Source organism: Homarus americanus, unplaced genomic scaffold (assembly GCF_018991925.1).
Source record: "Homarus americanus isolate GMGI-L3 unplaced genomic scaffold, GMGI_Hamer_2.0 scaffold19318, whole genome shotgun sequence".
Taxonomy (NCBI): domain Eukaryota; kingdom Metazoa; phylum Arthropoda; class Malacostraca; order Decapoda; family Nephropidae; genus Homarus; species Homarus americanus.
Window position 1 is genome coordinate 4,613,852 of NW_024732238.1, and position 15,127 is coordinate 4,628,978.

The window sequence follows — 15,127 nt, forward strand, 5'->3', positions numbered from 1 at the left end:
AATTGCTGTATAATTATTTAAGCGATCCAGTTGGCGACGTGAAATGAAGTACAGAGACCTTTGACCTTCACATAAGTGATGAACAACTGTTGAGCTACTACATATTTCTTCGCTGTACTGACTCACCCTACATTTGTACTTTTCGTATCATTTTATTTTACTTTAGCCTCTACACCACTGATCGGTTCCATTTTGGGAAACTGCGCTACCAATGTTTTGAATCGTTAAGTAGCAAATAATAAAGCTTTATATTATAAATTGTACATTTTCAGCTTATATGAGGAAGGATAAGGAAATTCCTGATTTCAGTTTTTAACTTATTCATTAAAATCAATTTGAATGCCACAAGTGATCCTGTGTTGTAATTCTTATCATTAACCAGAAAACTCCTTAATATGCACACAAATAAGCTATATAATTATTAATTGTACGTATTAGCACGTGTAGCTGTAAAATAAGTTATGGTGAAACAATCAATATGTAAATAATGAGTTCCTGAACCTGTGTATTTATGAGCTGTGGGGGAGCATAGTAGCAGGTCGGAAAAAGATGAGTCAGTAAACTAGTCAGTGAGTGTCTTCAGCAGCAGAGATTCGGCAAACTAGCGAAGGGGATGTATCAGTTGAATGAATCAAATATTGAGTAACATCAACAGGAAGCAGCTGAGATTGGGTTATCACTGAGCAGCAGGAAAGAAGTCTGGAAGCTCGGCAGACTGGCGTAAGGCGAGGAGGACCTCTACCAGGAATGCTGCAGAGGAGGTTGCACCACCCAACGCCAGCAGAAAGAACGCCGCCTGTAGAGGGCCAGAAAAAAATGGTGTTAAATTCAGCAGGATGTCTACCTCACCACGGTCACCAACTGTTTTTGGCTCCAACTGGTAGAGGGACAAGTAATTCTTCGCTCTGACAAACACATACTTCTCAAGCTGACTGTACCTGTAGATGCTGCACGGTGAGGGAGCTTGGCCCGCCATCCTCTGTCTCGTCGCCGTCAGTGTCGACCTTACCAGACAGCTTCTGGATCTCCCCCTCCGCCCAGTGGTTGATCAGCCCAGCCTCAATGATCCCCGACAACCTGCAGGGAGTCAGAGATTGGTCCTGTGATACCTTAAGACCAGGACTATAAAGTGAGCAGTTGTAAACGCATCAACAGCGCTTTGTGTTCCCGTCCACCCCACAATAACACGTTTATGGAAACTATGAAAATGCATCATATTTCCTGGGATCAAGACTAAAATATATTTGACAGAGCCTACTTACATCCTCTCGAAATTGGGCCTGAAGGGGGCGCCGGTAGTACAAGCGATGGAGTAGCCGTGAGGGTAGAAGGTCTCCCGGCTAAAGTGGTATTTGTCGCGGCTCTTCACTGTCGCCCTGATCTCCGCGTTTAGCTGTGAGTTGATCAGGACGAACTTCTCCCCCAGCACCTGATGGAGATAGAATGACGGAGCTGAGACGTGTGCGTATAGTGTGTGTGTGTGTGTGTGTGTGTGTGTGTGTGTTTCCGCTATTCATAACATAAAGAACAGAAACAGAATTAAAAACAGTAGACTAGTATAAATAACAGCAAAATCATTATCATCACAATCATCAATACCACCATCCTCAACCTCTATCATCTCACTGCTAGATGAAGATTTTTCTCCCCGCATTTTCGTCCACTTAGCCCTCTCTCCCTAACATCCAGGTGTCATCGAGAAGAGAGACTCACCTTATCGAAGCCCAACTCTGGGTCGGGCAGGAGGCTGTCGACGGGATGGAAGAGCTGCCACACCTGATAGTAGATGCCCGACTCTGCTTGCTGACTCGTGGAAGACAACAGCAATGAAAACAATACAATCAGCGACTTGATATTAAGTAGAAGAGGCATTCATAAAGTATAATTTACATTAATAGAGACGAATTTGCTTTTATCATCATCGTTATCATCATCATCATCGTCATTATCATCATCATCAAGTCACTGTTAACTGTCCTAGCCGTCAGTTAATTGTTTTTTTTTAAGGTTAACGGCTAGAGAAACAATGGTTATATAAAAGAACTGTAACGTCGATGAGAGTTGGTGCGTGTTGTGTACAAGAGCGTGTGTGTAAATGCGTGTATGGAGTGGTGGATATTATATATGTCAGTGTGAGTGCGTGGACCTAAGTTTAAACACGAGTATGAGCGAGGGTGTAACCGTGCACATAAATTTCACTAACCCTAAAGAGCGTCTCGGTGCTGGAATCCTTGAGGGTACCAATAGCGAAGCCCTCCCCAGCAGCTAGTGGTAAGTCCGCCAGGCTATCCACAGGCTTCTCAAACACTGGGACAGTTAGAACGGCTGTCAGAATCCCCGCGTAGAAGGCTGTCAACAGGTCATAAGTGTCTCATAACTTTTATTGGTAGATAATAGACGTCTACCCTTGTATGAATTTTTTTTAATTACCATGGTTAAAATAATTCTGAAGAATTTTTTTTAACTTTCACAGCAGTACATAATATAGAGGGGAAGTAATGGTTCCCTCACCATAGATGTTGTAGCAGAATAAGTACCAGGTGATGAAAACAAGGCGGGTGGGCCAGTTGTTTACAGGGAGTGGATTACCCTGCAGCACCAGACTTCTGAACATGTTGAATGAAAGCTGATGTAGTTTGTGTCGCCTCTGTCCGCTCCACCAGCCACCCTCTGAACCAGTACAACACACTCATCACCGGTCCCATCACCAGCGTGGCTACAGCGATGTACACCCACACCTGTACAATACACCTCAAGATATATCTACACATGTAAAGTACAGTTACAAGGTGGACCTGCCAGGTACATTTGTGATAAATGCGTCGTTCTGGGTCTTACACCAGCTCCAGGAGGGAAACTATCTTGGGGATCTTGAGACAATATTGGCTTCCCGGGACTGAGACGAAAATATACTTCGCTAAATACAGGTGGAGGTCTACTGAACAGAAATGTATGTGACTGTGGTGATTTTGAAGTGCTATCTTAACTTGAATGTCCATTTCTTAGAAGGTCCTTGCCATGGGGAGTAAAATTTATGGAGCTGTTTCCTCCCTCTCCCTCTCACTCAACAACACACTCCACTCACCATGGTGGTGAAGGGCCAGAAGATGGCCATGGAGCTGTCCCTCTCCTTGGGTGCGCGGATTAAGGTAAGGGACTCGAGCCAGTAGGGCGCCGTGAAGTCCACCACCGTCTCCCTCAAGTCTGTCATAGAGATAAGCATCACAAAGATTATCTGACCTGCTTTCTGCTATTGACGTTGAACCTATATACGTTATTAGATTACGGAGTTTATCGCTATACGTCTTCTGCTGTTGGTGACGTTACCTCTGTGTTTGTTGTTACTGTCGTCGCTTCATCGAGGTATTGTGTCATCTAATATGTTTACAAGTTTATAAATATTCTGTTCATATGTTGACTACCAAGATGTGTCTATTGTTGCGTTGCAGACTGCACGTTAAGTCCTGTTGCAGTGATTACTGCCCTCTGACCTCAGCTGACTCAACATGCCCCTAACCTGTCATACTTCTAAGCTAGACCTGTGGGTGAGGTGCAGTACCTGTGATGGTGATCTCACAGATGGCCAGGTTGGCCCTTTGCCTGGCCACCATACCGATGAGTCCAGTCACTGTACCGTCCTTCTGAGGGCCGCCCCACGCCCGGTCCTCCGGTACCACCAGCTCATACCTGCACCAGAATGATTGCCTTATGGTGTACCTTCAGCGCTGCGAGTCTAGTAAACAGTGTTTTGACTTTATACTATACAGTATATCCTCGGTACTATAAACTAACTCCACGGTATACCTCCAGTATTAAGAGTTTACTTTACGATATACCTTCAGTATTTTGAGCTAACTCTACAGTACACCTTCAGTAGTGTAAGTTTACTTTAATCTTTACCGTCAGTCTTCAGAACTTAAAATCTAGGGTAACTTTAGTGATTCCTTACGTGAAATTCAACTTGCTGCCCAGAGTGTCCAAGATATTTATGTCGATTCCTGAGTCAGGGACGACGCTGCCATCCTCCTGGTGAATTATACCGAGGAAGGGCCAGTTATTGTTCACGGAGACCACCAGCTGACGCCCATGAAATTGAGTACAGCTGGAGTAGGTCGGGTACCAGCTGCAGCGAGGGAGGTGGTGGGTGTGCCATCTGCCCCTATCTTCCACCACCCCGCTGCCTCAAGCCTGTAGTTTAGGAGAGCGTGTTGAGGAATGGTTGATGGTGAGATAGAGAGAGATAGATACAGAATGAGATAACGACAGAAGGAGGGAGTTAAAGTGATACAGAGAGAAGGAGGGAGTGATACAGAGAGGAGAGATATAGATAGATACAGGGAGTGGAAGAATGATAATATTAGTGTATGTTAAAAATGGTTAGTAGGAAGGGAATACGGCGAAAAGAGAGAAAGATAGATAGATAGAGAGAGATACAAAGAGAAAGAGAGAGAAGGAAAATAGACACATGCATATACTACTGAAAGATAAATAAGGCTTGAATAAATCATACCGTGACACTGACCTGACATGACCTTGAGTGTTGACCCTGGCGACTAGAAGCTTGTATTTGGTCACTGTGTCCCTTATGAAGATCGACACCTGAAGTGAGTGAAGATGTTTTTATTGTTATTATTTTGTTTAACGTACTACCTGTGCGCTCTCTCTCTCTCTCTCTCTCGACCTACCTGGGCTCCCTCTGAGTGAGTGTTGGAGGATGAAGGTGAGGTCTTCCATCACCACCACGAACCACTGAACGGTCGTCGACTCCAACACCTTCTCCCGTACCTACAGACAGAGAGCACCTTGGTGAATTCTACTACTGTGTGTGCTGATAGGAGTGTATATCTCGCTTAGTATCCCTCCTACAGGCAGCAGAGAATCACCATACTATGAGCTCAAATCTTAAATTGATAATTAAGACGAAATGATAAATAGTAGATGGAAAAGCACAGGGAAGTCATTTGGTTTGCCCACGATGAGTTTTAACTAGGATATGTTGTGGTGTAGAGGTGTATGGTAGTTGCCTGTTTGGTTCAGCTTTACCTGTTGAAAGAGATACAGTGTGTGTTGGGTGGAGCAGAGGACGATCACGTTCCTCGCGCTAACTACGTGATTAGGTGACTTGAGGGACGACTCCAGCTCCGTCAGCTTTGGGTCGTACTTCAAGAGGGTCGTGTCGGCCCATTCCTGATAGCATGACTTCATCACGACCGTCATATCTAAAGAAATAAGTACGCGTTTGTATATAGAACCTATCTGACCTCTCAGATGGGTATCCACGATCACTACTAACAATGCCTCACTAATCCCCTAACCAAAAGCCACACCAGATCCAAACCTAAAAACACCTAATCTAACCTAACCAAACCTAACCTATAACTCGGTTCTGTTCCCAGCCTAGAAATTAATTTAGAATTTTGGATCACCTGAAGAGTTTACCTGATGATTAAACACACTAACGCTACCTAGTCTGGGTGAGATTACGTTAAAATAGGTTAGGTTAGGTTACGTTAGGTTAGCGTTCGGGTGGTTAATCTTAAGGCGAAATAAACTGGGGTGTCTAATTTTCAGGTGAGCCATTAGTTATGCCTCAATAAACGAGCATTTTACCTCATACCTGGCCACGAATCGTCGGAAATAACATATATCTGACGTCCACTTGACAGACCTAAGATAAACGTCATCAGCTGAGACAGGACGGAGCTGTCAGTCAATCTGTAATGAGACAACACCGTCAGCTTAGACAATAGACAGGTAGACACAGACAGATAGATCATTTATTCAGTAAAATCATCATATAATTGCACATTAATTCAGTACGTATATAGAGAGCACAGGTATAAAATGTACATAGACAGTGAGAAAATATAAATAATGATAAACAATAAGATAATCTGACTAAGGACAGCCCATTAAAACTCATAGGTTACAAAAATCATTTCAAAACAGTACGAAAGAAAATGGATCTTTTACATAAATTTGAGTGAGTTATGTGAGATTGGGACGTTCAAGAAGAGGATGATAGCGTATATAAACAAGATAAGGCATGATAGGAGGACATAAGCATCGTGTGTCCCATGTATTGGCTATTAAATCCATGTTACGTGGGAGTGAAAGTGAGAATAGATTCCAGGTTACGTAGAAGTGAAAATAAAGACAATTTATTCACCTGACAATAACAGGGACAGGAGATAAAGATGTCTGGATAAAAGCTATAAAAAATAAATGTTGCGAAAAATGAAAACTTAATAAGATACAAAATAAAAAATAAATAAAAAAACTCAAAATTTAAATATAAAAATTTTATATCCTCGTCGCCTTCAAGTTTTTGATCACCTGAAGATTAGCCCCCAGCTTACGTCACCTTATAATTAAACACCTTCACACTAACCTAACCTTATCTAACCTAACCAAATCTAACGAACCGAGATAGTTAAAGCGTTTAATCAAGTGATATAAGCTAGGATGCCTAATCTTCAGGTGATCCAAAGTTTGTACCGTACCGTAATATGACCTACACAATCTTACACCCCCATGTTTATATTCTATTTGGCGGCTCGTAAATGAAAAGTCGTTAGCTATAATAATAAAACATGCAAGGAGAGCAAACAATACCAGCGATCGACCACCACCACGACCGGAACTAAGAACGCAGACTAAAATCAATACTCATTTCTACGACCCCCTTGACACGGACAGCGGATTACTATTTATTTTTATTTTTACATGCGATGATCTTAACATTATAGATACGCAATTTATGAAAGTTCCCTCGACCAGTTGCCATGGCTCCTTGAGCTGTGACCCTAATCATATGAACTAGTGAGGATTAAGGGACTCATAACGATCTATCCAATAATGTAAGACTGATTATGTCAACTGCTAATCTTTCGTGTATCTTTTTAGCTCATAGAGTCCAGCTCTGAGCAGTTTAGAGCATCTGTTATAATCAGTCACCGTGTTCATAACCACAGATGAAGGATCCCGTTGCCTATGAATATTTAATTTACTTTTACTTAAACTCAAGTTCTATGATTTTATTTTCTCAATATTTTGAAGCTTCAATTACTTTGATTATTTTCAGTTTCCAATCCTACTTTAACTCTGTTATAATAGTTTTCACAACTTTGGTCATTTGTGTCAGGTAAAGCGGAAATTTATGACACGAAAGAAAAATAGCAAACTGAAAAGTGTCGATAACTGGTAGTGTTCCCGGGGCCAACATATTGACATTCACTTAAAGACGAAACATTAGGAGTAAAATTTGTCACAGTATGTAGCCATCTGACAATAAATAATGCTGCACCACGAGGCTGTCAATAAGGCTTCACCATTATGACGCCAACGCCCTTAAACAAATACGGAGAATGTTTCTTGGTGGGACCTTTACCATGTGAGAATTGAGTCGCCCATTTAGAAATTTTTCATGAAAGGCCCCGACCTCTTTAATATTGACACGATCATATATACCTAGCACGGAGAGCGGGATAATAAGTGTTATTGTTGAGAATGTTCTTTTTAATATATCTGGTTCAAAAGAGCCTCAGGAGCCCCTCCGATTTCCCCTTTTCTTAGGTGTGGTGCCAGGCGAGTCGATGTTTTAAGTGTTTGTACGCGCCATAGTACTAAGGATATTATTCAAGATCGTCGGTAATGGATTTAGCCCTCGCTTCACCGTGGCCTAAACGAGGTGAGTGAAGGTCATAAAGTAGAAAGGGCGGTGAGGGATGATGACCATATTCGTACGACAGAATTAGACATATTTCCTTTGCCGAGGGATTTCAAGCATTACAGCCACCGGACAAACAAATTCAACTACTGGAGTAAACGCCACTACTTTTTAAATACCCGAACTATTTTTATATGTTAGGCAATAAAAGTTTGCTACCTATTTTCCCCTTCCCTCAAAAAAAAATCCTTGATCTGCCATGGTCATAAAGAAAGGTGTAGCTTACTGTTTGTACATTAACTATAACTAATTCATTTAGCTTAGGAATACAATCAGCTGGTAAACAAATTCGCTAACCTGGTGGATTCAGTTGTACTGGTGAAATAAGAAGAGTTAATGGAGCCAAGAACACGGTCAGAGAACTTCCCGAGGCGTGGAGTTGACGGCACCAGATGAGAGTGTAGTGTTGACGTGGCGATGGTCATTTTGAAGGACTTTTGTAACACCATGACTGTGTGTTCAGAATATCTGCTGAACAGGGTTCTACGTCATGTAGGTCATTGAGGTGTTTCAGAGATCATGCAACTAAACATTAGGGCTGTGAATTTTTTTTAGTTAATTTCGTTGACAGTGTTTTAGTGTCTTTCAGGGCTTTATTGGTTAAAGTGCGGATACAACACACTGTAGACTTAGCTTTTGTAGATGACAAAATATAGCCGTTCTAAACTGATAATACAGTACTTGCCTTATAGCATAAAGAGTGGGTAAAGATTACTGACCAAACACAACATGTCGCATCAGTCGCATGAAGCGTTTCGCCGGGGAGAACCCTGTACGTTATTGTCCATCGCTCTGCCGGGGTACATATGTCGCGGTGTCTGGTGATGCGTGCTCCTGCGCTATTCCTGCATTTGGATAGATAGTTAGATATGTATGTAGATAAATAGTTAGAAATGTATATATATATATATATATATATATATATATATATATATATATATATATATATATATATATATATATATATATATATATATATATATATATATATATATATATATATATATATAATTATATAGATAGTTAGATGTAGTTGTTTACTTCTCAAGTTTGTTTTTTATTCGCCGGGGCCAGTGACCACGCCGCTCTGAGCTTCACGCCCTACCCAATTGATTACCTGTCAACACTGCCCCTGCCTTAGTACATTATTACCACCAATGATAAGTTGTGTACATTGTTACCATCAACAACATAATATGGTTGTAAATTATATAATAGCGGCTCTACAAACTTTAATTAATGAGCGGTGTCACTAATTCCCACAGAGTTCATTTTTTTAATTATGGTGGAATAGCGTATTGTTAATTCCTGTTACGCGCTTAAAGACCTTCGTTGTTAAAGCGCAGTAATAATAATTTTAATGTAAACAGAAGTGTGACTGTGTGACTACTATCACTCCTACTTGTACTCGCTACCCCGGTAACACTAGACACAGGGATAGTCTTTGCAATGCCTATTCTATTTGGGTGAGAATTGGTATACCTTCATATTCTTGTATATATCATCATCCTGAATAACGGTAAAAAAATATAAACTACCAAGTTCTGTGAGCTTGTTGTTCCAGCTACATCTGAACGCCTGATACGGCATATAAATATTTCAGTCCACCTACCTTCAGTATTCCCCCACACACTCATTGTCACTTTAAGTAACTTGCTGACAAAAACCCATGACACTTCAGGCTTTTACGCGCTTAATGCATGAGTCATAAAGGCATGCATGAACTCCCCTTGCTTCCCAGATGGGCGCTGTAAACAGGGCCGGATTCAGGAGTGGGCAAAAGGGGCAGCTGCCCAGGGGCCTCCACATATTACAATATTTTATTTATTTGTTTATTAATTTGGATTATTTTTATTTTCATTCTTTAAAATTCATGTTTATCTATTCCATCACGTAAAACTATGTTCAGCAAGAAGCGTGATAGAAATTAGGCTAGCTATTCCTTGAAATTCATGAATACCTGGTTTTCCTATGAACCGTATATTTTTAATGAATGCTATTGTTTGTGTTGCTAATGATATATTTAGAATTCCACAAATTTCTGACATGTGCGGTAGTAGCTATATCAGGGCTGGTCGACTTGAAACCACGTGAATGACTCCAGTTATGTCTCACTTTTGTGTGTGTGTGTGTGTTGGGAATTTGTACACTATCAATAAATATACAGTTAATTAAAAATTTCTCAATGTTCTAATTTCCTCAATATGACTGCATATGGCTTCAAAATTCTCCAAAGAAGTGTTCAAATTTCTAAATTTTCCCGGGGGGCTTACACGCCCCCGGATCTCCCAGATGTTTAGGCTCGCTTTACTCGCCACCCCATCCTCTTGGGTAGTTATAATGAGGGGGGCCCCCACAAAGAGGCTGCCCATGGGCCTCCACAGGTCTAAATCCGACACTGACTGTAAACGCTTCTGCGCTTCACTTTGCACAGGAGGGTAAGGGGGTGCCCAACAAACTAGCCCACCTCCGGCACAATCTAAAAAAATCTAATCTACCTCCGGCACAATCTAAAAAAATCTAATCTACCTTCAGTATTTTCTAATGTCGTTCCTTGTTTGCTACGATAAGTGATTCATAGTACAGTAATCTAAATCAAAAATTCCTCTTATTAGCAATAAAGCCATCACTAACACGGAATGTTTAACGATAATCTGAAACGCTCTTCGTGGTGTGAAGTTACTGCATTAACCTGTACAGTACAATGTTTTCAGGTTTTTGTATCTTGACACGCGTGTATTCCGCCCTTCCGTTCGTATTATCATTCAAGGATTCCCACGACACCTAGGTAATATCATAGCCATAACTTAACTGAATCTCATACCACGAAACGCACACTGCTAGTGGTATTCGTGTTTTTTGGTGTTCGCTCTGCTTGTGCCAATGAAAGTATTATGCTCGTATTTAATAGAGGAACCAAAACAAAACAACAAAATGTGTGGCAGAAGTTGTGGTAAAATTATCGTTTCGGTCTAACCTAACCGGTAAAATTCGGTTACAGCACTGCTTCTTAAATGCAACCTAACCTACAAAAATTCGCTTTATGACCGAAACGATAATAATACCGAAGTTGTTACTCGAAGTTTCAGCAACTTGGTGAAGAGATGCGCTATGCAGTAGAGGAGACTGGGAGGGTTTGTTTAGATATGCAAAAACAGGAATCAAATGACAGTTTATTAATCTTCAAATAAATAATAATTAAACCGATAATATTCGCAAAAGTCCTAATTGCTTACCAATTATACCAGGTTACAGACAAAAGTTATCAAGTATTTTATCTAAAATCAAAATTAGTAAAGTTTCATACGTCCAGCGAATGCACCATGGCGCAATTTGGAGGCAATCATAATTCTTGTTCAATTCGCACTGGCTTGTATTTCCATCATTTGTGTGATATTTTGGCGCGTCATTCCTGTAGCCCTCTTCTCGTGGTAATGAATGAATGAATAAATACTAGTGACAGGGGGGAAGGAGGTTCAGTGGAAGTTTAAAGGGGATGATGGAATGGAATTTTAGTGAGAGAAAAAAGGTGCCGTGGCGCCTTAACACAACTTGCGTGTGAGCGATGAGGCAGTGCCGTGATTGGTGACTTAGTAATCCATCTCCAAGTAGCTACATGGCAAGTGTCCATCGAGCGACATCATGAAGACGTAAAGTGTTTATAAAGTGTTTGGTTAATATTTTACGGTATTTCTTATTGAAACTTGTAACAGCATGTGTTAATTTACAATATTGCTCCTCTGTGCATATGATAAACGTCACATCCATCTGTAAAAGTGATGCAAAGTGTTGTCAAGTGTTTTTAGTGTTTATTTCACGATGTTTCACTTATTCAAATGTGTAGAGACTGCTTCGTCATATACCTTCCCGATTGCAACTCCGTCAATCATCTACCATTACACAGAAAGGTAAGTTTGTCTTATAATATCGTTTTATTATATCGGTATGATACTCCGATGATGTATTATGATATTTTATGTTACATTTCAGTATGCTGTATAATACTTGGTGGAGATGGATTTTTTCTAAAATCGCGTATAGCCAAACCGTATATGGTAAAAAATTTGAAACCAATAAAACATACCTAGACATTTATACTAACAAATAGAATAACATAAAAAGAAAAAGAAATACAAATAATGGCGAAAAGTAGAGAGCGAAATTTTTGGAAAAACTCGATATTCTGTTTTTGTTTTTATTATCAGCCATATTATTACGCATATCGATTTTGTTATATCACCAATGTAAGGAGTAAAAAGGTCATTTTTTTTATCGAACACCTATTGTGCTTACTTGGTTGTGTGGTGACTAAAATACAAATTGATTGTATTAACTAATGCATGACCACATAAAAAAATAAATAAAAATCCTGGTTTTATGTGAAAGGGTAACCGATTGTACGTAGAATATAGTTGGTTTCATACAAACAAAACCGGTTACCGAAAAATATATAAAATAATACAGAAAGTCACTACTAACACCATGGGAGGAGGGTGGTGTACTGGTGTTAAAGTGTACAGTGCGAAGAAAATTCCCTGAACACTTGGCAATATCTAACATCTACTTGTGGGTCATATATATCATAAGTCTTTATCTAATAAAGCCGCTTTTCATAACCTATTATGTCGGAGCCACAAAATGAAGAAAGAAAAAAATCCTTATACAAAGAAAAATCTGACAAATACGTTAAAATTCCAATTCTCCTCACCTAATGATCCCCAAGTAGTAAGAAGTCCAAACACTGTAAAGTGAAAGGGGAATTTTGGATATGCTCTGATGTACTGAGACTGAGAATTTTCTGAAATATTGGAAATCACGTAATTTTATTATTTTTAGACACAAAGACTGGTGCGAACAGCGATGAGTTTTACCTTACCTGAGAGCTAACTGAGAATTACTACTGTGCATGTCAGGTTGACTCCCTCTTATATGCCGTTACCTGACGGCCTGTCCTAGCCAATCGCATAGTCGTTCTCTTGTGACGTCACAGTTCACTAGTGCTAATACGCTGCCGGTCCCGTATCGGGCTCTTTAGTCACCTCAAAACTCATTAACCTAAGTGACATCCCTAATAACCCATATCATTTTACCATAGCTAGATGATCGTCATACTCGATTCCGAGTGACAGCAAAGTAGTAAGTAGTACGTGTTTTCTGTGACTTGTGGTAATATAATAAGAATCAATAGGGGGAGGAGACTAACTGATATGTCTTCACGCAACCATTTGTTTTTGTTTTGTTCCTGTCTGTAATTAGATATGAAGACGTAATACAGTATGATTTTTTGAAAGCTTTGTGACTAAATTAGAGGACATTTTGATGAATATTTTTCCTGAATGACTACAGAAATATCCGCCTATAACTGGATGACCTAAAATAAGGATTGCCAACACGGTTTTTGCCGGGGCGCTCCTGCTTAACACAATTGCTCAAGGTATTGATATTTGGACCCATATTCTGGAACGGGGTGGTAATATCGACAATATTTACCTAGATTTTGCCAAGGCTTTCGACAGTGTACCCCACGAAAGGCTGAAAAATCAAACTGGAAGAGTGCGGAATTCGGAGAAATGTCCAAGCGTGGATAGAAGACTTTCTACATTACCGCAAGCAGTGTGTGGTGATTAATGGCACAAAATCATCGTCCGTACCTGTCACAAGCGTGGTACCACAGGGTAGTGTATTGGGCCCGCTGTTGTTTGTTTGTTTCATAAATGACATGCCTGACGTTGTACACTCCTCCATACAAATGTTTGCCGTTGACGCCAAGTTATTTCGGGAAATCAAGAACCATGCGGACTGTGAAGAGCTGCAGAAGGATCTCTGTGAACTCCAAGAATGGTCGAAGAAATGGCTGCTAAGATTCAATGTCACGAAGTGTAAGAGGATGCACCTGGGGCGTACCAACGGTAAGGAGGCGTATTATATGTCCCAACGGGATGAGGAAACTGCACTACAGTATTTGAGACTGAATGTGAGAAGGACCTACTTGTGTATGTTGACAATGAGCTGAAGTTCTCGGGCCATTGCGAGAAGAAGGTAAATCAGGCAAATAAATTATTGGGTCTTATAAGAAGGTCGTTCAGATATCTAGACGGTCCCTCGTAACGATCTTCAAGAGTGAAGTGCTTCCCCATCTGGAGTACTGTCACCCCGTCTGGTACCCGAGATATGCTAGGAACTGTCAGTTGGTTGAAAATGCTCAGAGGAGGGCCACCAGACTGGTGCCTGCATTTCGGCACCTCAGCTACCCTGAGAGATTGAAGCGCCTGAACTTGCCTAGCTTATACTACAGATGGGCAAGGGCAAACCTAATTGAGGTGTATAAGCATCTCAGGGGCACTACTCAGTCGAGTGTCCTTACTTGGAGCTGGCGGACGCTCGCCCCACACGGGGTCACAGCTCAAGATTGAAGAAGCCGCAGGTCCAGAAAACTGTGAGGGCAAACTTTTCGGGTGAGAATTGTGAACTCTTAAAACAATCTACCAGAAAGTTTTGTGTCCGCACCGGGTGTGAGCTCTTTCAAGACCAGATTTGCCCAACACTGGAGCAGGTTCAGGTACATTCAGGAGCCAGTACATGCCCAGTATTTGCCAACAGTGCGTAACAGAGACGTGACCGATCGCCCAAGCGGCTAACGAGCCAATCAATGGTGAAGAAGATAAAAGATAACACCAACACCATAATAATTATACCTCTCTCTCAGCCATCGTCCACAAGGGGTTAAAGAATTGCACCTATAAAAAATTAAACTACAGTATACAACATTTCAGACGTCCACAAATTGTCCTTCTCCCTTAATGAAACTTTTTTATGGAACAGTTACAGTATATCTGATGAATTGTATATACAAGTATGTCTCTAACCCAGGTCAAAAACATGTCGAATTGCTTAGGTAAAACTAGATGTTCATATACTATCATGGTTAAATTTATGAACACTTTAGATCTTCAAAATTTCTTCATAAATAACCATTAAACAAACTGCTTTTTCGTTCTTCACTCCGGTCCTCTTTTTTTTTCAACCCGATTCATTTCCTTCCTCGGATCAAGCATTTTTTTACTTTATCTTTATGCAATGAAGTTTATTTCCTTCTCGTCATCTGTGAACATGTATTTTCAGTGGCAAGGCACCAAAATACGATAGTGGGTTTAAATGGCACTTAACTAATTAAAAAAATAATAAGTTTCCATCCCAAAATAGCCCCAGTATGACAAACTCGACTTTAACCAAACTTATTGGAAAAGATACTGACTGGACCTGTACCTTAATTTGGTCTATAGTGACACAGAGTAAATGCATCTAGTTAAGCTTTAGTTTCAAGGTAATTTTTTGTTTTGTATTATCTCTCTACATAAGTCAACCAGACTCAGGTGCATTTTCAGTTACAAGGAATAT

The 15,127-nt window shown here is 40.5% G+C and overlaps 1 protein-coding gene across 2 annotated transcripts; it reads right to left on the bottom strand.

Moving 5' to 3' along the window:
- Positions 1–347: 347 nt before the first annotated feature.
- LOC121868195 lies at positions 348–8,493 on the bottom strand. Of its 2 annotated transcripts, XM_042368504.1 has the most exons (15): positions 8,449–8,493; positions 8,027–8,180; positions 5,618–5,715; positions 5,044–5,219; positions 4,686–4,785; positions 4,523–4,599; positions 3,950–4,188; positions 3,560–3,687; positions 3,086–3,204; positions 2,512–2,738; positions 2,204–2,349; positions 1,714–1,803; positions 1,263–1,429; positions 939–1,077; positions 348–796 (listed from the first exon to the last, which is right to left on the bottom strand). In XM_042368504.1, exons 10-15 carry the CDS (start codon positions 2,612–2,614, stop codon positions 677–679), a joined length of 765 nt encoding a protein of 254 aa, XP_042224438.1. In that variant the 5' UTR covers positions 2,615–2,738; positions 3,086–3,204; positions 3,560–3,687; positions 3,950–4,188; positions 4,523–4,599; positions 4,686–4,785; positions 5,044–5,219; positions 5,618–5,715; positions 8,027–8,180; positions 8,449–8,493; the 3' UTR covers positions 348–676. The 2 variants fall into 2 exon arrangements, with proteins under 2 accessions (XP_042224438.1, XP_042224437.1); XM_042368503.1 differs by lacking the exon at positions 8,449–8,493 and having other exon boundaries at positions 8,027–8,345.
- Positions 8,494–15,127: the final 6,634 nt, after the last annotated feature.